Source organism: Pituophis catenifer, unplaced genomic scaffold (assembly GCF_029215685.1).
Source record: "Pituophis catenifer annectens isolate HBS135680 unplaced genomic scaffold, rPitCat1.0.hap2 SCAF_1, whole genome shotgun sequence".
NCBI lineage: Eukaryota > Metazoa > Chordata > Lepidosauria > Squamata > Colubridae > Pituophis > Pituophis catenifer.
Window position 1 is genome coordinate 114,045,913 of NW_027256881.1, and position 25,823 is coordinate 114,071,735.

The 25,823-nt window shown below is 35.5% G+C and overlaps 1 protein-coding gene across 7 annotated transcripts in view; it reads left to right on the plus strand.

Annotated features, from left to right (window-relative positions):
• Window positions 1–24,705, plus strand: part of IBTK (inhibitor of Bruton tyrosine kinase) — a 51,817-nt gene extending 27,112 nt beyond the window's left edge. For 2 of the 7 annotated variants that reach the window (XM_070932878.1, XM_070932883.1), the window contains 19 exons: window positions 3,167–3,338; window positions 3,940–4,548; window positions 5,195–5,281; window positions 6,665–6,747; window positions 6,837–6,874; window positions 8,714–8,810; window positions 9,355–9,456; window positions 9,816–9,933; window positions 10,981–11,041; window positions 12,068–12,195; window positions 13,563–13,675; window positions 16,046–16,212; window positions 17,704–17,867; window positions 18,446–18,538; window positions 18,924–19,067; window positions 21,306–21,428; window positions 22,449–22,523; window positions 22,611–22,743; window positions 23,207–24,705. In XM_070932878.1, the coding sequence (XP_070788979.1) occupies window positions 3,167–3,338; window positions 3,940–4,548; window positions 5,195–5,281; window positions 6,665–6,747; window positions 6,837–6,874; window positions 8,714–8,810; window positions 9,355–9,456; window positions 9,816–9,933; window positions 10,981–11,041; window positions 12,068–12,195; window positions 13,563–13,675; window positions 16,046–16,212; window positions 17,704–17,867; window positions 18,446–18,538; window positions 18,924–19,067; window positions 21,306–21,428; window positions 22,449–22,523; window positions 22,611–22,743; window positions 23,207–23,332 (2,633 nt within the window). In that variant the 3' untranslated portion in view covers window positions 23,333–24,705. The remainder of the gene's footprint in view (window positions 1–3,166; window positions 3,339–3,939; window positions 4,549–5,194; window positions 5,282–6,664; window positions 6,748–6,836; window positions 6,875–8,713; window positions 8,811–9,354; window positions 9,457–9,815; window positions 9,934–10,980; window positions 11,042–12,067; window positions 12,196–13,562; window positions 13,676–16,045; window positions 16,213–17,703; window positions 17,868–18,445; window positions 18,539–18,923; window positions 19,068–21,305; window positions 21,429–22,448; window positions 22,524–22,610; window positions 22,744–23,206) is intronic. The other 5 variants (XM_070932879.1, XM_070932882.1, XM_070932880.1 and 2 more) reach the window with 5 other exon arrangements.
• The last annotated feature ends 1,118 nt before the right edge of the window (window positions 24,706–25,823 follow it).

Genomic DNA, 25,823 nt, shown 5'->3' on the forward strand with positions numbered 1-25,823 from the left:
AGTCAGCATTTGTCTGCCTTTATAGTCTGGTTTGTCCTTTCTCTGTGCTGAGAAGGTTTTGGGAGCACATGAGAAAGTTGCAGCGAAAGTGGCAAATTGCAGTTTTATGTTTACCTAACAGAAGCAATTCCCTCAGTGAAAAAAATAACATTTAATTTCACTCATACAGGTAGTCTTCAACTTACAACCATTCACTTAGTGACCGTTTGAAGTTACAGCGGCACGGAAAAAGTGACTTATGATCATTTTTCACACTTATGAACATTGCAGCATCCCTATGGTCATGTGATTTACATTAGGATGCTTGGCAACCGACTCACATTTATGACAGTTGCAGTGTCCCGGGGTCATGTCATCGACTTTTGCGACCTTTTGACAAAAGAAGTCAATGGGGAATCCAGATTCACTTAACAACCGTGTTACTAACTTATTGACTGTGGTGATTCACTTAACAAATGTGGCAAGAAAAGTTGTAAAATGGGGCAAAACTCACTTAACAAATGTCTCATTTAACCACAGAAATTTTGTTCTCAGTTGTGGTCGTAAATCAAGGACTACCTGTAATTATTTCTGAACTTTATGTGTACAGACACAAAATTAAAAATTACATCATATAATGGCAATTTTACTGAGGTAAGTAGGACTGCTGACAGCTGAGACAATATTATACAGTAGAGCAGAAGGAATCTGACTGGTTAGTGCCATCTAGTGTATTGAAATAGTATAGATGTATATATAAAACTGATGGAATATGTGCTTATTATTAAAATGTTATTACTTTACCAATGTGTGTATGTGTGTGTGTACACACACACACACACACTTATACAGCTGCCCATTTTGTGATAACAATCCTAGGGGAATAACTCCAGAATGTAGTTCCTCAACTTTTCTGGCTTTGCGGACCAGCAGGGGGGAGGGGAGATGGTTCAACACGAGCGGTAGGAACAGCTTATGGCCTGGTAGTGGGCTGTAGCCTGCTGGTTGGGGACCCTTGCCCTAGAATTTCAGTTGACATGATGTCATAAACCAACATATCTTTTAAACTACAATTATGCTATAGACGATTGATTTTTTCCCTACTAAGCATATTTAGGTTGGTTCTAAATATTTTGAGATATTTTAAAAAACAAGATATGTACTCTAATATATGCATATGTCTCTGATATGTCTTTCACCTGTTAATACTTTCCTTTGTTGCTCCAGAAAATTAGCCAATCAAATTTGTATGCTTGGAAAAGCTTTTTCTTTTTTCTTCCTGTTTGCTTTCAGTTAATGTATCTTGTACTTACAAAACAAAGAAAACCAAATGCAGCATATTTATTTAATACTCTAATCACCTCAACTGCTTAAACCAGATATACTGGAATCTCTCTATTTAGCCAGGCATTATATAGGTAGTCCTTGATTTACAACCACAACCCTTTATTAAGTGAAAACTGCCCGTAGTCCTTGGATTTGATAAAAAAGTGAAGTTGTGCATTACTGAGTTTGATGTTAAGGTTTTGAAAAATCAGCTGCATTTGTGATGTCACAGTAATACATTTTATTTCCAAAGCAGCCACGGATATAGTAGATGAAGGTTAGATTCAGCATTTTCTTCATCTGGTAAAGTGCTCATATTAGGAATTATTCAATTTATTCCTGGCAAATTAAGAATATTTTCTTTGAAGTCATGAGGGTTTATTTAAAAAAATGTAAAAAATAATAAAATTTTAAGATAGTTGGCAAAAATGCAGTGAAAGATAATAATTTAAGGAGGATAAACCTTTCAATAATATTATTTATATTAGAAAAACCTTTAAAATAAATTTCTGTGTGTTAAACCTGAAAGTTAGTCCTTTTTTCCATTTATTTTCAATGGTCTCTCATATGAGGCTATAGTGGTGCAGGTTTTATGCAGTGTTCTAGCCTTTCCACAGGATGGCAGTGGTCTGCTACAATTAGTAAGATTGAAATAGAAACTGCTTAAAGGGTATCTTTTAGTTCATAAGAAGTTAATAAAGAACCCCCACCCCAAATCTTGGATATAGCCTTTGATAGGAATAATGAGATACACATCCTACTTCCACAGGAAAAATAAGCACAAGACACAGCAATGAAGCTTAACTAATACCACGTAGACAGATAAATATCAAATTTCTAATGAAATTTTCTTGCTCGACTTGTTTATCTTTTTCCTTAGAGAAAAATAGATTCCTGAAGCAAAATTCTCTGCTCTGCTTTTTCCAGCTTTTTCCATCTTCTTTCAGATTTCAGCCTCCATTAGGCTGAGAACTCTGCTGGTTCTTTCTTTTCCTAGCCATAGTACCAAGCTTCTCTATTTCCTCTTCCAGTTCTGCTGCAAGATTAATTAAATTTAAAACATTTAAACAGTTTTCCATTTTCTTGCGTAGAGAGAGGGATTGGGATCTAAAACAACAAAATTACATCCATTAGGATCTGTTGTGTTACTGACTGCTCTGTGCACAAAAGCAAGTTTCTCAAGTTGTATTCGTTCATATGCATGGTTTGCATCATAAAATGAGATATCACCTAAAGAATTCTGAAGAGATATTTCGTAGTGCAGATGAGCAAGAGCCTTGCCTCATTCACAAATGTGGACTAAAGATGTTTACATTCTGGTAATGGGAAGGTGCCCGCTATGTCTGAGTTGGTGTGAGCTGCAGACCCTAGAGAAGCCTAAGATGGAGCCTGCTTGTCTTGTGCTTAAAGCTAACAAGTGCTTAGTACTTAAATAATTGTATCTTGCTTAAATAAATAAATATGTAAATAAAATCCAACGTGATGAAAAATCTCAGCGGAAGCAGTGTCTTTGGGTGAAAAGAATGTAGCCGTCAGATCTAAGAACCCTTAAAGAAAAAAAAAAGAATCATTATTGTCTATCTATACTCTTACTCTTAAGATCCTTTGAAAGTTTTAGAAATCCTCAGTTTGCTAAACTATGGGTAAAAATTTAGAAGCCCAGAGAGGAAACTGATAGCAAGCCAAGTCCCCTTGTTGTTTTGGGCCTGATTTCAAGAACAATTTAGAAAGCAAACTAGATATGATTCTTAATAGAAATTTGAATCTATAAACTTTTAGCATAGGTGTAATCAGTAAAATTACTCAAAAATATTTATGTTCCTCTGCTGATCACCTAATTAATTTTTTCTTTATTTTACAGATATGGTGTCAAATCTTCAGAATTCTTCGAGTGATATCTCATCCTATGATGCAAACAATACATATGAACGAATACAACTTGAGAAACTTGCTTTTGTGCATAGAGCAGTCAGTATTACAACAGATCCTAATGGATATAATTTTGCTGTTTTACAGTCAGATCCCAAAACAAGGTTTGAGTACATATTGCAATAACCTTTCCCTTTGCAACTTCTGGAGGGAATAGTGCTGGTGAACTGAAAATTCGTCCTTCTGATTATTTATGCCTTTATGCAAATTATGCAAAATATTTAATTGCTAAATATTAGCATTCAAGTTTGTACTCTTACCTGACTAAGAAAAGGGTAATTAATCCAGCTTTGCTGTCAGCAGAGAAAACAATATTGGGCTATATTTCAAAAACGAAGCAAAATATGGGTTGAAATACAATAAGAAATAATAGCATATTAAATCTTCAGAATGGGAAAATGTTTTTTAAATTGTTAAAACATAGATAAGAATGAATGTTTTTTATTCAAGATACTTACAGTCAGCAGTTGAGAGCTTCCCACGTTCCCTCTTCCAAAACTTGAGCATATCTAAAAGGCACCTACTGTATATATCCAGGGCAAGATTGTATTCATTGTGTTTTTGTTTCATGTTCATCAGCAGGTTAAAAATTTGTATTTTTAAAATTGTTGCTTTCTCTTTCTATTACACCTGAAGATTTTTACAGGATATATTAAAAGCTGGGTTTCTTGGAAAAATTAATGCTTGTGTTCTTTTTTCTTCCAGTTTGTATGAAATTCCAAATGTGTCAAGCTCCACCATTACTGAAGATTTTGGAAAGTTGTTGAGAGAAGCTGAAGTTATGGACACTATCCATGATGTTACTTTTCAGGTTGGCACTCGGACTTTTCCTGTGCACAAATACATGTTGGCAATGCGCTCTGATTTTTTCCGGAAACTCTTTGTATCAGACCCAAACTGGTTAGATTCTGCTGACCTGTATCGTAAAGATAAAGACGAAGTTGGCTGTGATCTGTTTGTGATGGAGAAACTTCATCCAGACCTGTTTATGTACCTTCTCCAGTACATTTATACAGACTCATGTGATCTGCTGATTCATGGCTACAGGCCCAGAATGATGTACAAAGAAAGAGTGGAAGAGAATGAAGACAACTTAATTACAAACTTGAATAAAATGGCTGTTCATGGGGACGTTAATAACAAGTCTGCATTTGCGGTTTATAGACGCAACCAAGTGCAGATGATGAATGAAAAACAGAGAAGTAAATCAAAATCCACTTCTAAAAAATGCAAAGATGTTGGAGAAGAAATGAATCTTGTTAAAATGTTGCAAATTGCTGCAAAGAAATTTGGTCTTAGTAATTTAAGTTCAAGGTATGTGATACCTTTTTATGATTTTGTATGTGTGATTTACCCCCTCCCTCCACACACATAAGAGTTTAATCTTCAGGTTAATATCTGGGCCAAATATTGATGTGTCTGGTAATGTGTTCTACATTCAGAAAAAATATATTTGAAAACATGAGGCTTTCTGTATTTAATTATACAGTGTTGTATCTAAGTTTTATGAACAAAAAGTATTCTTAAGAGGAGGGATCCATCTTGCGGTTTGAACCATACAGCTGAACTCATTTACAAATATGCAGAAAGTTAACAACTGAAGTAGCATCTTGTTTGTATAAGTTGACAGTGTACATTCTACTGCATTTACTTTGCTACTCAAAATATAGTAACATAATTATACAAATTAGTTATGGACTTACCATAATCCTGTTTAGCTTCCCTGATTCCTTTCCTGTTTGTAGGAAGCCTTCATAATCTTTTTACTTTGCTGGCACAGACAAACAAATGCATGCGAAAGCAGACATTTTTCTAATTCTGAAAAAAAGTGCACTTGCTACTGGAAAAATACCATGTATTGAACTTCGGCAGATGAATTTTCTGTTGGTTATTTATTATTATTTTCAAAATAAATTCTTGTAATAACAAATGTGATTTTTTTTTTTTTATTTTCACGCAGGCTAGATGGAATCAGGATAGAAAATGGAAGAGTTAATGTTGTGAACAGAAAAAATGGCAGCAAACCAAAGTTCAGTCAGAAAAAATGGTGAGTTTATAGGATTTGAAAGAGGTGGGGGTTACAAGGCCAAATAAACCAACGGGTAATCCAGAAACTACTCTTCCTGAATTGTGGTGAAGGGATTTCACACCTCAGTGATGGCTCTGATGGCTATGGTATTCAGAGTATATACTCCAAGAAGAGTCATCCATGATAGGCTGAACTTAGTAGGGGGAATAAGAATAAACAAGATCCCCTGGAAAAGAAAACGACGGTCTACTCCATTTTGTCAAGAAATCACAATCGCAATCCATTCAATGTCAGTATTATACTAGAAGGTACTCTTTGGGTCAGAAGCTATCCAATGAGCTTTTGGGAAAGAGCAGAGGTAAGTAATGCTGGTGATTTATTTTGGACTGAAGCCAATGCTGATGTGACCAGAAGCAAAAGAAAGTTTAGCATTGCAACGTTGGTATATGGAATGGCAGAATGATGAACCAAAGCAAACATGATGTTGTCAGATAGAAATATCAATACTGGACATCGACATTCCTGGAATCAGCAAATTGAAATGGAATGGAACAACATCAGAGTAACATTGCATCTAATGCAGGCAAGAAGATAATGAAATAAAGGAGCATCAGTTAACAAAAGAAAGCCAAAGTCATTGCAAAGGTGCTTTTTCAAGAAGCAACTGGACTTTCTGGTTTTTCTTTGAAGACATTTCGCTTCTCATCCAAGAAGTTTCTTCAGTTCTCAAGAGGTTTGCCTCTTGAAAAAAGCTCCTTTGAGTCAACCATGACCTGGATGGACAATCTCCATAGAAGTCAAAGTCAGTTCTGCAATACAACCCAAAAATGATACAATAATCTCAACTTGAATGCTAGGCAAACCAATCAGCAATTTGATGATACCACTCCAATAATAGGAGCAGAGGAATGTATTGTGGCTTGCAACATCTTGCTGACTCAACAACAACAACAACAAAGATATGCTAATGTTAGGACATGTAAGAGCTCAGGGAAGAAATAAATAGCATTTAAGTAGTGGGGAAAATGGCTTTGGGTGTATAAAATAAAGCAGGATAGTAACTGATAAGAATTCTGTGAAAATAATTTCAATATTTATAACAAATTTTCCAAATTTATTATCCAAACAACCTAAAATATGGCTCTACAAATGCACATTTCTAGATGGGCAAGATGAAATCAAATTGATGTCTACAAGCGTCTTCAGTCAGCAAGGACAAAATCTAGCACTGATTGTTGTTTTCAATCACAAATTTGTTTTTGTAAAATTACAACTTAAAATTAAATAAATACATTGTGTGTTTACATGTTAAGCTTTGTAAGCAATAAACTGCTGTTTTTGGTTAATTAGTGTAATATTTGTATATATTGTATTCTATATAATGATGTCATTTTTTTCCAGTTCACACCTTTGTGATGTGACTATCAAGTCTAAAGATGGAAAGGAATTCCCATGCCACAAATGTGTGCTCTGTGCCAAACTTGGTAGGTATAATATAAGGTGTCTTGCTTAGTTTATTAATAGTTCTGGGTCTTTTTAATATATGACAGAATGAAATTTCTTTCCTTTGCAGACTACTTTCACAGCATGCTGAGCAACTCCTGGATTGAGGTGAGTGTGCAGAACCGTTACCAATGCCTTTTTTTTTTAAAGTGCAAAAGTATTTATTGGGGATTATGTGGAGAAAATTATTTTCTTACAAAGTAAATTAAAGTAATGCCATGCAGCATTGAGGATTATATCCTTTTAAGAAGATAAAAATCATTCAAGAATAAAGCAGTATTTTCTTTTTTGTATAATTGATTAAAGAATGTATAGTTACTTCATTTTAATACTTATTAAATATTACGTGCACTATATTGATAAATTTTAATGACATGATATATGTAAATATAACAATAGGAAGCAGGACCTTGCTCAGTGGGAGGAACTTTGGATATTCAGGGAAAAATAAAATATTAAAATGCCAGTTAATAATAAAACTGTTCACACGGAAGAAAATTTAAATGTCCTCATTGCCTATCAAAAATAGCCTTAGTAAAGTTTAGTAGATTTTTAATAGATAAAGGAGCATTTAAAAAGAATATTCTGGTTGAGAATACTTTTAAAAGAATAGGATGAGTTAACTTTTATAAAAATTGTATTTGTGACAAAGAAACCACTGTAGCAACAACAACCATTCATTTTACTGTGATCTCTTTTCTGAATGGAAATGCTTGGGTATGTTGCTATTCTCTTGATTGCAATGGAATAGATTTTTCTATAGGCTTAACTGTTGCATGTTTATTATTTAATTTATCACTCAACTTTCTAAAGTCGCCCAATTCATAAACAGTTCGGGAAGTTAAAAACAACATCCAATATAATAAAATATAAAATAGAGATTTCGTGGTTTATTGGCAGTGATAACAGAGGCAACTGATTTATTGCTGGATTTGACACTTAATTTCCTAGGGCTGTGCCTGAACGTGCATGGGTTGTTATATTACTAATAATGTGCACATATTGGCGTTATGTAACAGTAATCCAAGCCCTCCCATTCCCAATTGCATTGGGAATTCTTTTTGTGGTGTGAATGTTCAATGGTTCTTCTATTCAATCTTGAAAGCATGAAGTCAGATCGAGCCTTTTTCAAATTAGTGTACACTGAAATTGCCAGTGGATGACTAATAGCTATGGAGCATTTAGTAGACTCCCTTACAGTTATTTTCCAAAATGGAGCATTGCCAAAATTTTTCAAATAATTCAGTTATGTCTTCAGGATACTGTGTTTATATGAGATTTTCCCCCTTGTTTGCATTTGGCCTGAGATTTCAGAACAATTGATGAGGCATGGATGCTATGTACTGTATCATTAATTCCCATACAATATGCTGTGAGAACATAAGGGCGTTTATCTGTAGTTGCTATCAGAAGAGCCTGCCAACCGTGCTTTTTAGCTCTATTCTGTGCATTAGCTTTCTTTCTGGCAACTGATGTCATTGAAAAGATAATTCTGTGAAGCCTCTTCGTTGGATAGGCTTCCATCATCTTTCAGATAAGAGGTATATTAAGAAGCACAATTTGTGTAGAATCTGGAGATGGTTAAAAAATATTGCTTCTGTTGTACTTCTTCTTATGCTAAAATGTAAGAAGCATTAATCCGATTATTATGGAAAAAAACATGCCTTGGAGAATAACAATTTTGGGAAAATCCCTCCTGATTTTCAAGAATGAAAACAACCTAATTTTTCATATAATGTATTCCGGTATGGGCTACCAACAGATTCGGCAAATGATCTTCATTATTTGAAAATCATAGATATTTATTTCTTAATTGTTATTTTGTGTGGCCAGTTTATGTCTTTTGAAATCTGAAGATATTTTTTGGAAAATACTTATAGCAAAATTATCCTGGATCATAAAGTGGATTTGCACTCAAAATGTTTGTGTAAACTCTTTTTCATATAGGCATCATGTTGTTCATCTCTAGAGTTGCCGTTCCCATCTGAAATCCTGCAGGTCATCCTGGATTATATTTACGCAGATGAAGCCATTGCAGTAAATGGTGAGGGCATGAACATCTCTTACATCATTAGAATAAAAATGAGTAGTGTTAGGAATGAATAGGAAATGTGGTATCCTTTGAGAAAATTCGTGTTTGCACATAATTAGGGATAAGATAGACATCGGGAATGGAAATTGGGGATAAGTAAGGAATAGACATTGGGAGTAAAAAAGAAAGTAGTAGTGACAGCCCCAAACTATGGTATGAAACTCCACTGCAAATAAGGCTAAGATTGCATGAGGAAGGAACTCCTCCTTTAAAATTAGCACCCTAGATTCCCCATAGCAGCTGTTGCAAATAGTAATTCATTTTTAAAAATATGCTTGCAGAAAGGTGAAATGAGGAAAAGGGTAAAAGAAGATAATTCATTATGGAAAATGAAACTTTTAGAGGAAAATTTGATATTTCTATCCAATCATTTGAAACCATTTGGTGTAAAGGGAGTTACAAGTGGTAGCATGTGATGTTGGTTCAGCTAGCCCATGGACAGTAAGTAGAGTGAGTTGAAAATTTGTTCAAGTTATGATTTTTCACTGATTTCCAGAATCTCAAAATGTGGAATTCATCTGCAATGTTCTAGTGGTGGCAGACCAGCTCCTTATGTTACGATTAAAAGAAATTTGTGAAGTAGCCATTACAGAAAAATGTGAGTTTTTGTTTCAGATTGTTGTTGTATTTTCATTTTCTATTAAAATAATGTAGAAGCTTGTATCACAGTGAGCACATGATCATATTATTTATTAAACATGGAAGAACAAATCCCGTTCTTAAAAAATAAGTGCAGCTACCCAAAGTTTTCAATCTATGCTACATGAATTCCTGCTGTCAGTGTGATATGAATATGCATTTTAGAAAATTCCGTAGAACCTTGTGAATATGCTGGAATATGGTTATAAACCTTTCTTGGTGTATGGGTCCTCTACGATTGGCAGTAGGTGAAAAGTGATCACCTTATTTGTCTCTGTCATGTTCTCCAAATAAATAACCAGTATTTATAAATTTCAGTGACTTTAAAGAATGCTGCTGAGCTCCTGGAATTTTCAGCCACATATAATGCTGAACAGCTAAAACAGTCCTGCTTGCAGTTCATTGTATTAAACATGGCAGCCATACTTGAAACACGGTAAGAGCAGGACTTTGATATCTATACGTTTTACTGAATGATTACACATCCTTTAGCCCCCCCCCCCCGCTCCTATTTGGAAAGCTGTATAAATATGAAATATGAAACCTAGACATCAAAATCAAACTCTCTAGAGGCAAGATTTTCTTTTGCTTTTTAATCAAAACAGGACAAAAGTACTAAAAATAGGAATAACAGAATTATATTAACTAACAGCATAACCCATATATTTAATGAAATCACCCGCAAGTTGAACCCGCATATTGCAATATTTTGTTTTCTTTAAATGCTGCCATTTAACTAATTCTGTTTTCATGTATGAAATGTTTTGAAGTCAAAACAGTCGATTTGAGTGTTCTGATCTCATATCAGAACATACACATTCCAAGAATTGTATTTTGAGGTTGAAATAAAACACTTGACATGTTTCAAATTTTGCTCCAATGAAATGCATTCATTTCAAGGTTCTGTTTTGTTCCAAGTTCAAAACACCTCTTTTTCTCAATCCTGGTCACTTTAGAACTTAAGTCAGTTATCAGTATACTCTATGCCAGTGATGGCGAACCTTTTAGGCACTGAGTGCCCAAACTGCGCACGTGCGCATGGCCAAAACTGTAAGGTGCATGTGTGCAAACGTGCATGCATGGACATGGATGCGTGCATGCAAGGACATGCGCACATGCGCAGCAGAGACTCGAAGACCAGCTGGCTGGCAGGAGGTGGAGCATCCCAACACCGGCAGCGCAGAAAGAGGTAAGATCTTTTGCTTTCATGAGCTTCTGTTTTGCCATTGGCTGGGAAACAAGCTCACGAAAGAAACGCCACCGAGATCTGACCTGGGGTAACGGCGCGCATGCCTGCAAAGAGGGCTCTACGTGCCATCTCTGGCACGTGTGCCATCGGTTCGCCGTCACGGCTCTATGCTTTAAGAAACCAAATTAAAAAAATATTCAGAAGTCAACATGTGAAGCTTTTGTTGATTACTACTGGAGCACAGCAGGGTATAATGCCATTACTGAACCACATTTTCATTTGTATTTGTCATAGAGTTCTGGATGTTCTAAGTGATGAAGTTTTGAAAAATCTTTCTACCTCTTACAGAAAAATGGTAAGTTCCACACTCATTAGCTAAAACAGACTAGAGTTTAAAATAACTTGAAAGATGAAATGTAATGACAATTTTTTCTAGATATCTGTTTGGATGAATGTAGACCATTAAAGTGATATTGTTTCTTTTGAAATCATTTTTTTAATTGAAATTCTCTTCCCAATTTATTTTGGATTATAAGTGGTATTGATAGCAATCTCGTGCTTCATTAAAATTATGGAAAGATATTGTGGGATGTTCCAAATAAAATGAAATGCACTGGTGAATCTTGGCAGAGTGACCAGTTTCTCATTTTTGTAAAATAACATGGTTTTAGTATTAGCAATGCAGCTCTAAAAATAGTATAACCAGTTGAGCAGCACAACTGATGGTAGCATGGAACACATAGGAACCAAGATGCTTGCAATTTCTGTGAAATTTTTGGAACACCCCAATTCAACATTTCATTATTTCTCTATAATAACTTTCAGGGTTTAGGTCTAGAAATGCCATGACATTTCAACATTCATGCTTGTAAATTTGGTGTTCCTATCAAGAGCCCAAATATTGTGAGATTTTGGTAAATTCATTTTTAATTTTTACCATCCTTGATGTTGTTTATGGATGCATAGGAGTGGGTGCATCCTGAAGAGTTTGCCCATCCCTGGTGCTGCTTTTTTCTTTGCAGAAAAGGTTGATTTAGAGAATAATTTAGTTCAGCTGGTTTTCTTTTTACATTGCATTAAATTCCTATGGCACCAAAGAACAGTGTTGTATTTTGTATAATATAAGTAAAAATGCATGAACATTTTCTACTTTTTTGATAAAGAAGGCTATGTGTGTGGTTTATATATATATATATTATATATTGCTCCCCGAGATTCATTCATGCATTATATAACACTGTTAGAACATTGTAGCACTCTTTAAACCATACATTTTTTCCAGAATTTCAGCAGCCTAACAGCTTTTTAAAAGCACAAATTTGGTGCTTTCCTCCGCACCCCCCCCCCATTGTTAAATTAAAAAGATTTTGTAATGTTGCAGATTCCTGCTATGGAGCGCAGATTTATTACTCCATACCAAGATGGTCCTGATATTAGTTCTCTGGAGCCTGAGGAAGGAGAAACCTTTGTCTTCCTAAAAGAGGAGCGGAGTACAGAGCAAGCTTTGCAGTGAGAATTCTTTTTCTTCTGATAGAAGTAATAGGCTTGAATGAAGCTCTTCATTCTTCCAATTGAGTCTACAGCGAAGTAGCCATTAAGTGCACCTCTACGTCTGATCTGAGTGTTATAGTAGAGTCTCCGAGCTATCTTGGGGCTGCTGCTACATTGGCTTGCAGTCTTTTGCAAATGTATAAAACCATTTATGCTGAAATGCAATGTCTGAGCAAAGTAGCACACTTTGGCATTTAGATTGCAGAATTTTGAGTCCTGCTTCACTCCAGAGAAGATAGTCCAGAGGACTCTGAAGCATTGCCGCACCATAGAGCTCCAATATTTAAGAAATAGTCATACATTTGGAATGGAATTGAATATCTTTCTTAATAAAGTGGAACTGCCAGACTTCAGAGCCCCCCAGAGTGAATAGGCTCGAAAAATGGCCCATTTTATTGTTGGGGGAAGGGCCAAAGGAGGCAAAATGAGTATTTAAAGCTTTGTAATGCCTTAAAGCACCAATTTCACTCTTAAAAACTTTGAAGGATGCTTACTATGCTGCAGAAAGCCTGGTCCAGCCCTCGAACAGTTGAGAGCTGTGTACTCTTTTCTTAGAAGATTTCCTTTGATGCTTCTTGAGTACTATAAATGCCCGCTGTAATTTCCATGGACTTGATTGAAACTAAAGAAGAGGAGAAAAATTTAGCCAACTTCAGTGTTCAGGTTTGAGCCTAGTCAGCCTGTATAATGAGTAGTAAGCCCACTTCACTGTTATAGTACAAGGTAAATGGCAAAATACTGAAAGAACCTTGGAATGGAATAAATTAAACATGTCAAGCTTTTCTAAATTGGGCTAGAAAACCATTGATCTTGAATTTGGAGAAATTTTAATCTGAAAGGCTGTAGTAAGAGGGAAGGACATTTTAAATCAGTGTTTTTTGAACATGGCAACTTTAAGACGTGTGATGCATCTGGCTTGGAAATTCTGGGAGTTGCAGTACACCCATCATAAAGTTGCCAAGTTTGAATAATACTGAATAATAATGTTTTAGATCTTTCTAGATCAAGGATTGCAACCTTTGATGGCTGGGGCTGTCTACCACAGTTGATGGGGCAGTGACAGAAAATTAGTGGAGTTCTTCCCTATAGAGGTGTATTTTCCACTGAGCTTTTTCTGTGTTAAGGGGAATTCCTACAATTGTTATGCGTTTCCTTTCTCAATATAATGGGAAACCATGTCACTGATTTTCAACATATTGTCTGAAAAAGAATTAGGAGTCTGCCTGTTGCCTAGCGATTACAGGGTACAAATGATCACTTTAATTACTTTGAAGGAATTAGTGAGATGGAAATCAATATTGGTTTTGGATTTTTTTTTAAATTAGAGAAGCACTCCTCAAGAAAGCTAAAGCAAAGGCTAAAAAGAAACCTCGAAGACGTTCCGACAGTTCAGGAGGGTATAATCTGTCAGATATTATCCAGAATCCACCGACTACAGGTTAGTGGCAAAAAGCAGGGCTAATCTATTTTTTTAAGAGTGATTTTAGGTAACGTTCTGCATAATGGCATGAATATAATGTATCCACTAACACATAGCTTATAATGGCTGATTTTTTTTTATAGTGCCAGAATTAATTTAGAGATTTGATGTAGCCCAAGGTTCAGTTACTTCATAAATGAAGAGTATTGTATGCTAGGTTTGTAAAAAGGGTTTGTAAGAGATGTTTCATAATGCACAATAGCATGAATGAAGCAGCTCTCTTTGAATCATTATAGGAGCTATGTCCTTTTCACATCTTGTGTAGCGGCTTTGAAAGCTGGCTCTGCATCTGTGTGCATGCACAGCCACTTTACTTTGTTGGTAATTGCAGAGAATTGGAGACAATTTTTTAGCGCACCAGAAAAAGATGCCATATTGTTTTAATTACTTGAAGCAAGATTCCTGTCAACTTTTTTTTATATATGCAGTATCTTCCCCTTACTTTCATTCAAGGAAGTAAAATTTAAAAAGTTTGTGTGTGTGTGTGTGTGTTTGCTGACGCAAATTAATACATATCCAACAACCACAGTGCCTTTTTTTTCTATAATGTTATGCATATGTTTACTGCTATTAGTCCATGGAGAGATCACATAAAAGGAGATTGTAAAATGAAAAATGCTACAATGCCTTGTGAAATTTAAAGATTGAAGTTTCTTTTCTATGAAGTTGATAACAATACTGGGAGGTGGCTGCAGTTTGCAGATAATCCAGTAAAAAGAGAGAATCAGAATGATATAGTTATCTGAAAAATTACAACATAAATATCCAAACACACAAGAACTGTGTGATATGATTTAATAACCATGTTACAGGTGCATGTACACGTTGTTTCTCTTAGTGTTTGGATTGGTTTATTTCCAATCTGAATGCATATTCTAGTTATAATATTTGCATATTAAGACAAGGCTTATTAAGATATAAGCATGTTGATTAAACATACAGCCCAAGAAATGGTGAATATAGATTTGAAACTCCAGAAGTTTTTCAGTCTTCGGGGTTCAACTTCATTCAGGTTTAATCTGGGAACCATTTTGAAGTAATATTTTATTTAGTTATTAAATTTATATGCTGCTCATTTCACTATCCAAAGTGACCACGGGTGGCTACTTCCAGCCTCATTGACCTTAATGGTTACATCAAGCATAAGCATAAATATCCCTTGTTGACAACAGTAAAGTCCTAAAAAGGCCACTATTTTCCCAGTAAAATCTACTTTTATATTGTAAGAAATTTTTTTTTAAAAAAATAAAATTAACACTTCCTTGATTATACGATTATTTAATTAAAATAGCTGTAATAGTATTTCAGAGAGAACACCTACCTCACAAACACCTCAGTCACAAAGAATTCGCTTACATTGAGTTAAACTGATCAGCATTTTAGATCTGTAAACCTGTAACAAAAAGTATATTAGTGTCCTGCACATAACAGATTACTTATTTTCTTCATGTCATTTTGGTTGTAGCTTTAAAATAACATTTCAAAGTAATATTTTTGAATTGTGTGAAATTAATACTATTAAATGTGATATGTATAAAAATACTGACTATGTAAAAACAATACTGAGCTATTTGCTGTTGTTTTTTGGCTACATTTCTTAATTGAATATTAAATGGGTTGTAGCCCTTCTAACCAACACCTCCTAGCCTCTTATTACTAAAGGAAAATTAAAAGGAAGATCGTTGTTAGATTTTCCAAATGATAAATTTATCTTGTTAAGAAGAAAATACACAAATCTGATTTTTTTTCAATGCAAGCAGCTTATTATATTACACTTCACTGAGGCATGCAAACTTTAACTGAAAATTGGAAACAAGTGTTTCAACTACTCTGAAGCCGTTCCATTCATGAAGCAATGCTGTTTCAAAATGTTTCCTCAAAATGACTGAAATAGTGTAATTTGTATTTAAGAGGTCATACACTCTTCTATTCCAACTCCACACCAAAGGAGAAAAACAGCTGCCCCAGAAATGACAGTGTGAAGCAATGGGAGTCTTGAGAATTGTGCATAAAAGTACGAATACTGAAAGGCTGCTGCTGCATGCTTGAAACAGAGGACTTGGGGCAATCCCTTTCTCTGTGAACTCAAGCAGGTAGTCTTAACTACTAGAGGAGTCTTTCTGGATCTCAGCAACTTGATCTGTGGCTTTCAATCCCAAGATGAAAAGGGAATTCTGGGAATTGAATCCACACATCTTAAAAATTGGTGAGATTCAGGAACATTGTTGTACAGCATAACGATCCATTCTCCAGATTACAGAAGTTTTGCTTCCCTGGGTATTTCTGATCTGTCCTAAAATGATTGTGTATTTTCTCCCCCCCCTCCAGTTCATGCAGTTCATGCAGGAATACTGAAACTGGATAAAGCTAATTCTATTGAATCCCTCCCTGAAATGCTGACATCTGATTCTGAAGGCAGTTCTGTGGGAGTGAACAGTCCTAGAGATTTGCAGTCGCCTGATTTTACAGCAGGTCTCCCTACAGATAAAATTGAGGTTTGTGTTTGCTAATCGTTTGTCTTTAATACTGATGTATTAAGTGCAGCATAAAATCTAATAAGTTTTTTAGAGACAGGATAAACCATACCCAGTGGTTAAATGACTTAAGGGGACAAGCGTTCTTATCTAAAGTGCTATGTCTGTCGATTGGACTTTGGTGGTTTATGTGTATTTCATTTATCTGGGGCTGTTTCCTGAATTCTGCAGATGTTAACCCTCTACTCTAGATTGTGGCTTTGTAATCTGCAAAATATTATACCGCATAAAATTAGTGTTTTGTTTAGAGCAGAATAATTTACAGGTAGTCCTTGATTTATGACCATTCATTCAGCAGCCGTTGAAATTGTGAAGGTGCTGAAAAATGAACATACAACATGTGCCCAAAGATCACCTGTGGTTATGTGATCGAAATGTAGGGACACTTGGCAACTCACCCACACTTAAACAGACACATTCCAATTCCCTCCCAACTATCTATCTCTCCCCCCCCTCCCCGCCCAGTCTCTGCCTTTGGGCCACTCTGGACCTTGCCTTGATGGGCAGCAAACAGACCAAGAACCATGTGGCTCTTGGACTGCTTGCCACATCCTGGGAAGCTGCAGCTGCCCCAACTCAATCCCACTCTTGGTCACTTTTGCCACCATGCCCTTTTGAGACCCCTTCTGCCCTGCACTCCAGTGCCCCAACTTACCTTTGCCATTTTATGGCTCCCATTACTGACAAGGTGTATTTGGCCTGGCTGCTGGGATGGGCAGGGTTGGGTTCAGTTGCCGAAAAAAAATGGTGTCTGAGTGGCAGCACAGCAAAATTCCCCTTTGCAAAAACTCCTTAAATGTTGCATGCCAAAACTCCTTTACAAAAAGCTCAATCAATCAGAATAGAGCTGGAAGGAACCTTTGAGGTCTTCTAGTCCAACCTCTGCTCAAGCAGGACACCCTGTACCATTTCAGACAAGTGACTATCCGGTCTCTTCTTAAAAACTTCCAGTGATGAAGCACCCACAACTTCTGAAGGCAAGCTGTTCCACTGGTTAATTGTTCTCACTGTTATGAAGTGACTTTTTCCAGAGTCTCAACATCTGTTTTATAATGTGGTGACCAAAACTGGATGCAGTATTAATGCCAAAACAGCCCTCCTTTCCAAACTTCTTGAAGAATGAAATCATTAAATTGCTGCGCGTCATGCTTTTATTCTCATCGCTCCCCACAATCACTATTGTGACACAGGTAGCCATATAAATTATTTAAATAGATAAATATAAAATCAATTGAGAAAGTGGCACAAAAGTCAGTAGGGTTTGTCCAGGTGATTTCCCAAGATGAAGAATGTTAAAAGCAATATGACACTAGAACTAGCTTTTAGAATGAGATAAAGAGAGAGAATAGTTGCCTTTATAGACTTCAGCCAAAATAGATTGAATAGATTATCTGAAAAGTTCATAAGGCTCTTTTTCTACAACAATGTAATGGCAGTATGTTTTGACTACAGGTGAAAGAGAAAATGGGTATTTCAAATACGTTTGTTTCTCCTGCCAACAAAGAGTTAAAAATCTGTCATGGATCATCAGTGCAAAAACATTCTCTTCCACAGAGTATCCCTAATAACAAAAGCACCTCTATGAGTCCTTCCAACTGGGTTGCCGGCTCTTTTAGGTATACGTTTTCTCTGTGTTTCTGCCTTTGTCAAATTCTGTCCTCTTGCAAGATTGTTCCTTTGTCTGTGGAATGTGAGCTTCCCTCGTCATTGAAATGCAGGGCCTTCATAAAAATGATTTTGGAAGAATCAAATCATCTGACTTTCTGGTTAGTTTGTGGTCATTCTGCTCAAAACATTGATTTATTTCTGCTTAGGATGCTAATTTCTGCCTTTCAGTGAGTGCTCTTGCAAGCCTAATTATGTTTGGTTGCAGTTTCAATTTTCCATCTGTAATATTAATTCATGATAGACTTTAAAAGAAAAATAAGCAGGCAGCTTACTTAAAATTCTGTCTTAAATATTTTACTCAGTGTTGTCAGTGGACCTAAAAGTATCCTTGGTGTATATATTTCCTGAAAAATATGTATAAATAAAACATTCATTCGAAAACATTCTATTTGAGGTTTGCCATAATTGAGGAGGTAGACATAAATTATACATCCGGTTACATATAGAAGGCTACAATGGTGTGTGGCAACTGGAATGTAAGTAAAAATGGATATTTTAAAACAATTTGTTGTTGTTTTTTATTCAGTCCTGCCAGTCCTCCTGCTGTTGATTTAAGAACTATTATGGAAAGTGAAGAAAATCTACAGAAATGTGAAAGCATGCCAAAAATAAATTTATGGTTAGTAAAAAGAGTGCAATACAATCAATTTCACTGTATTAAAGTCCTAATTTGTTGTGTATCTTTTTTGAAAAAACAACTTTGTTAGAATCAATGCTTCTGAAGTTTCAGTTTTGGATTAAAAATTAGTATTAGTAGTGCAGAACTCATGTTGTCCTGCAAACATGGGTTATTTATGTATTCATTGACATGAATACATATTCACAGATTAGGAATATTTCTTTTTAAAACTGCTATTATTTTAATTATGGGTTGGTTTACAGTGGCAAATAATTTTGTAAATTCACAAGATATAATCCATTAGTTTTGTGACTGATAGTCTTTTGTTACATTCTGTTTGATAAACTTTAGTAAAGTAATTTTACATTTCTGTATCTAATTTTAGTAGAGCCACTTCCCAAGGAAATAAACTTTCTCAGAAGCAAAAGAAATTGATGGCTCTGGCTGCTAAGGATAATAACCCAGAGACTGTGCCCGATGCAGTTGTGTTATCTACAGCTCCCAAAACTACAAAGCCAGTGACTGTGTGGTATGAACCTTCTAATTTTTTTTTTTTTTTAGTTTACTGCCTATTGAGATAATTCAGGTTTGTTTCAGACTCATCTATGGGAGGGACAATAATTTAATACTAGAGTATTGATTTGACTGTCAAATTTTTATTCATCCCTGGCATCTCAAGGTAGGAAATGAACCTACTTTAAACCATGAAGAATCATTACTGGTGGTGTTTTGTGGAAATATTGAATGGTTGGACCAAGAACATGACTATGTCCAAAGGAAGTACCAAAAATAAAAAGTTTATTATGATACATGGCTCATTGAGTAACTGTATTTATCTTTGTCTTTAAAGTTTATAAATATCTAAGGCTTAGCTTGTTTATGTTTTTGTATCAGTAAATAGTATTAGTAAATAAAGTATTCACTGAATATTCCTGAGTACTTAATTAATAGTGAGAAAAGAAGAGATGTACTTAACATGTTGAGATTTGTGATGTGGTATAACTCTAATTTTTAAAAAGGAGCATGGCATTTGGCATCAAATTGAGATTTCTATGCTTGCAGTATATGGCATTCTCTTGAAGCATTGTTTTGCAGTGAAACAAGATACGTGTCTTGGAAATCCAGCAGGTCTTCTGGCAAGAAAATATGCCAGAAGGGTGTGGTACCTTTTGGAATTTTTTTTGGGTTGACATGGAGATTCAGGCTACCTTAAAGCATACTTGCATTTTTTTTCTTGCCAAAAATAATGTCCAGTTTACAGTTTTGTGGAATCAGGGATACGTATTGTTCTTTGAAGATTAATTAAGTAAAATATGTAGAGATTACTGTTAGAGTGAAACGTGGAAGACTAAAAGAACAAAGACTAATTTTTCCATTTGGAAATTGATTTAAGTATAATTTCCAAATATATATGTGTGTGTGCATATGCATCTCTGGTGAAAGAACATAATTTATTTACTGGAAGATGTGACTTCTTCCTTCTGGCAGGATACATTATGCTGTTACTTTCCTAAGTGCCAGATGGTCAGGGTTTTTTTTTTTCAGTTAACAGGTTCAGCAGGTTCTCATTTCTGAGTATTGTTTATTTCTCATATTATGCTTAAGACCTTTGGTGGCTTTAACTGAAAAACCTCCTTGTTTGCCTAAGTCATGCCATGAAGAGGCTTGCAATACTCATGGTACATCAACGTTGTAAGCATGTTTCTTCATCTGGAATGTTGAAACTTAATGGGCTGCAGACCACAACATCCCAATTACTCCAACTGAAAAGAAGAAATAGCTTGTTGAAAGGGAGAGCATTTTGTATCTAACAGGGAAAAAAAACCAGTGCAATAGTTAGAGCTAGGGTTAGGGTTAGAATAGAATATTTTATTGGCCAAGTGTGATTGGACACACAAGGAATTTGTCTGCGGTGCATAAGCTCTCAGTCTACATACAAACAACAAAGTATATAATCATAAGTTACCAATAACAGAAGGTAGTAGAAAAGATGAGAAGGATAACAGTAATACAGCCATACTACATGGGTAAAAATATATCCTTAGACCAGTGGTGAAATCATTTTTTTTTACTACCAGTTCTTTGGGCGTGGGGTGGCTTGGTGGGCATGGCTTGGTGGGTGTGGTAGGGGAAGGATACTGCAAAATCCCCATTCCCATCCCACTCCAGGAGAAGGATATTGCAAAATCTCCATTCCCACCCCACTCTGAGGCCAGCCAGAGGTGGTATTTGCCAGTTCTCCGAACTACTCAAAATTTCCGCTACCGGTTCTCCAGAACCTGTCAGAACTTACTGGATTTCACCCCTGCCTTAGACATAAAGCAGTACTATGATACTTAGGTGTTCAGAAGAGTGATGGCACGAAGGGAAAAAAAAAAAAAACCCTGTCTCTGTGTCTATTTATTTTGGCATACAATGTCTTATAGCGGTGCCCTGAGGAGACAATCATCCATACAGCTTACTGGGAACATCCTTCAATGAATGAAATTATTTTTTGATTTTAATCAATTATGTAACAGCCCCCCCCCCAAGGCCTTACCTTTGATTGAATGATTTCAGAATTTCTAGCAGATCCCTCAATGCATTGCACTGATTGAACACAGAAGTAGAAGATACGGAAAAGTAATGTTCTAGGACAGCAGTCATGAAGATTCATGTTTCTCAGTGGTTCATTTCACTAATAGAAAAGATAGGTTAGTTGGTGAAAGAATTGCACTAGGATTGTCAGTAAATGTAGTGTAGTAAGATTTGGTTTATTTTACTTTAGGGCTTCTTCATTGCATTCTGCTTTGCCAAAATCATTCCGAGATCTCCTGTTACAAGAGAAAAAAGTAGTTGGTGCCAATTCTGCTAAAGCGATGGAGAATGTACCAGCGCAAAAATGTTTGAGGTAAGAGAACTTCAGATTGTGTTTCCATCTCTGATAAAATACTTTTCTGAGAAACACTGAAGATACATATGCAAGGATAAAAAAGTCAGTAAAGAAGTATTATTTTATTTTGGTGTATATTCTGTAAAGATGTGGTGGCCAGTCAGCGAATATCTAGCATCATGAGATCATGCTGCCAAAATTCAGTGACAAAATAATCAAATTTCAGAATGATTTTTCATGGCTTCAGTGTTCTCAAACCTGAAGGGTTGGTGATGGCATCATATCAAAGGAAGATTAGGAGGCTGCATTATAATCTTCATCCATTGTCCTTGGGTAAGGCAATATGATCGACAGATCATCCTTTTAGTACTGCAAAACATTTTACTTAAAAACAAATGAATGGAATGTCTGTTATTTTTTTCCTCCTGATGTGCAGTCTGTTTTTTAAGTCTGGATATATGTCACTCTACCATAACAAAATATTTTTTTGCCAATCCCAGTCCTGTCAAAACAACCATCCTGAGCTGAAATAGTATTCTATTTTACTTAACCATTGTTTCTTCTTAAAATACTGTTCCTCTGACTCATACTCTGTACTAGTGAATCCCAACACTGCAATGGCTGTTTATGTCTTCACAGAAGTGTTGATTGAAACATTTTAGTCCCTACTGAATAAAGACTATGTGGTCATAACCATTTACTTTGTAGAAGACAGAGTGCTGCATTTATACAAGTTATTTGGGCTCTGTGTTCTGAATTTTTATACCTCAAAGAACATTTGTTATTAGCAATAGCAATAGGCTTGTATACTTCTTCATAGTGCTTTTATAGCCCCCTCTAAGAGGTTTATAGAATCAGCATATTTCCCCCAACAATCTGCGTCCTCATTTTACTGACCTGGAAGGATGGAAGGCTAAGACAACCTTGAGCTGATCAGGATTGAATTGCTCTTAGTCGGTTGCATTAACCTGCAATACTGCATTCTAATCACTGCGTCATCATGACTCTCTAAAAATTCTTGCACTCATTTTTTGTCAGCAGGTACACAAATACCATTGCTCTTGGGGCAGAAAGTGAACATTCTTGTGAACCAATGCCATCAGAGAATCAGAAGTAAGTTAAATTTATAGTGCAAATATATATGTACAAAAGCACATATTGTAAAAATGTGATGCTTTGTATTTGTAACTTATCTTACAGTCCTTGGTTAGCATCACCCTTACGAAACCCGGCTGCAGCATTGCCTATCACATTTGCAGAAATTGTAGAAGAAGAACTTCAGCAAGAAGCTGCTCTTATACGAAGTAGAGAAAAACCTTTAGCTTTGATCCAGGTAAAGAGTAATAAAAGTCAGAATTATGCAGTGTATGAATGTCTGTTTCTCGCCTTCTTTTCATCTCTTCCTTCGTTTGGGATTCCAAGGAATTTTAGTGATGTTTCTAAATATGCCATTCAATACCATATTCGTAGGGTTTTAAGCTGCAATACATTTATTTAAACTTCAGTTTTAGCATTTCATATCTAGATTACACTAAATTGTCATGGTTTCAGTAGCATAGCTAGATATAATTGATGGCTGCTTCCCTTCTTGTGTTTTGTTAAAACCTTATGGATTGCTCTCTAACTGTGAAATGCAGAATCCGTAATTGAAAGTAATTGAAAGATTTATCCCATTAAACATTTCAGTATATGTGAAAGATCGACTCATTGCCCTCTATTGTGAGCTTTTGCTCTTATTCCAGTTTTTGCCAGATTCCTAAGAGTTTCTCCCTTCCTTTCCTCCCTTCTCATTTCAGATTGAAGAACGTGCTATTCAGGATTTGTTAATCCACTACCAAGCAGTTGGCAACCCTGATGAGTTTGTGGTTGTTGAAAGGTCTCCACAGGGGCCAATTGCAGCTCCTATGTGGAATAAGCATTGATGCCCTCATTTAAAAAAAAAAAAATTCTACTGTTCATAAATGTGAGGCTATTTGTTGTTTGCATGGATCTGCCGATTCTAAAATAAGAATGAGGATAGTAAGATGTGTTACCGCTTTTCAGTATAGTATCTGTTTTGAAATGTGCAATTTCTTTATCAAATTGCTGTACTATATTGTGCTCATTTACCAGATGCTTTTTACTCACTATTTGGAGTTGAAAGATATTGCATATGGGTAAACTTAAAGTACGCAGGTCATATATTTCATATAATTAGTTGTCAATAATAAGTACCATGTTTTGAATTACTTTTCCAGTTGGCAGCAATTGATTTCTCATACTCATGTATACCTGTGAAATTAATGGGACTAAAAGTGATCAACCTGAATTTCAGATTATTTAAAAATGCTTTTGTATATAAAAGGAAGAAAAATAGTGCTGTTATAGAAACGGGTATTTGATGTCTGTATTTTTGTGGATTTATAGTCTTTGTTTTTTCTGGACAGTGCTCTTAACTCCATGCCTTACGGGAATGCAAGCGCTTACATTGTTATAAGAATGATGGTGTTGATGATGATACTATTTACTACTAGTACTTCTACTACTACTACTACTATTACTACTTATTTCTTCTGAAGCTAATTTTCAGATGAGGTCTTGCAAGAAGGGTGTACAGAATGGGATCTGATAAATATACATGTTAACTTGAAAAAATATCTTTCAGAAAAGCTAAAATGCAAGCAAAGTGTTAAAGCTTGAAAGGAAATCAGACAATTTACTTAAGTGTTTCTCAATCTCAATATCTTTTAGATGTTTGGGCTTCAGTTCCCACAATTACCAAGCCAGCACAGGGAATTCTGGGAGTTGAAGTTCGCACATCTTAAAAGTTGCTGATATTGAGAAGCACTGCCTTTAGATGTATACATATAACATTGAATACTGGGTCTTCAAAGCCCTGATTTGTTGTTCAAAAGCCTTTCTGCAAAGTCTAGAAAATGATGTAAATTATGTCTGAAGTTGGGAGAAGAGTGGGATGATTTCTTTCCATTATTTCAGATTCTTCCATAGTAACCTGTGACCAAGTGGTCCCTTCTTGACCACTAATGGTCCTTGGAAGAAATAATCTTTATCCATAATCATGTAATTCTGTCTAATGATGTGTGATTGAACCATAAAAATAACTCTGTCAACAGAGCTGCAATAAAGAGCGAAGAGCAAGTTCCAACAGGCAATCTCAAAACAGCAGTTCTTACCTTCTGTGCCAGTGTCAGAAATTCTCAGTATGTTCATTGTACTTACACAGGATCATAATGGGTATAAAATGAATTTAATTTCATTTGCATTTGCAATTAAAGAGTCAACCTTAAGATTAGAACTGAAGAAGCTCTTGAATGCTCTTCTCAAGTGATGTTTTTCCACAGGTATCTTCACAAATAATGGCTTTGGCACTCATCTTTTTGCAGAAATCCTTTTCTTTGGGTGTAAAAAAGACAAAAGTTCATTCTAGATGCTTATAAAAACTGTATTGACACTATTCTTTCTTCTAAGTAGGCCATTTTCCTCATCTAGTATTTTTTCCCCTTAGATTTAGTTTTTTTAAAAAAATCATGTTCAGTTAAAAGGTCCACCTTTTTAATATTTCTATGGTATGCCTGGGTGAACTTAAATGGTACAAAGTGCTTTGGATTGGAAACACTTGTTTTGGCCCAAAAAGCAGCTCAAAAACGTTTTTTGATGCTGAGCTTCTGACAGTCCAAGCTCTGAGCTATGTCGGTGTCAAAACACTTCAGCTGATGTTGAAATGACTATTTCAAACTCAAAATGGGACATTTCAGATCAGAATTACTTTGGACACCACTAGGGTGTACTGGTGACATATTCTTATTCATCATAACTTTCATTAGTTTTCACACTTCCTTTCAGACATAATGAACTGTAGTTCAGTTGTGCATATGGTGATAACTGTCTTCTTTAAAAAAAAAAAGGTTTCTCATCCCAAAGTGGAAAATCGGCAGTTAGAACTTTGAGTAATTCTAAAATCATGAATAATACTTTGGGTTCAGAGTTAATCACTAGATTTCTAAGCACCATGAAGCTCAGCGTAATGATTACAAAGTGAATTGCAGCTCACTCCGTCATTATTAAACCACTCTGTCTAATAAGTGAGTAAATATCCATTATTTCAAGATAAAACATAAAAGCATGTTTTTTTACAACAATAATTGCAAAAGCTCCTTACAAATACAAGAATTGCAAGGCATACTTTCCAAGATAATCTATAAGTAATTTAAATACTTATTCCCAGAACTTCTCTTTAAATCCAGGACTCCCTAAGAATGATTCTAGATGCATTAATTGATTTCTCCTATCAATTGGACAGTTAAGTTGCCTGTAGTAGCCAATAATCACTTAAAATTACTGTCCGCCTTTTTTCAGCATACAAACTGCAACACTTTTATTTCAAAAAATTCCCAATTGTATTTTTTCTGGTTG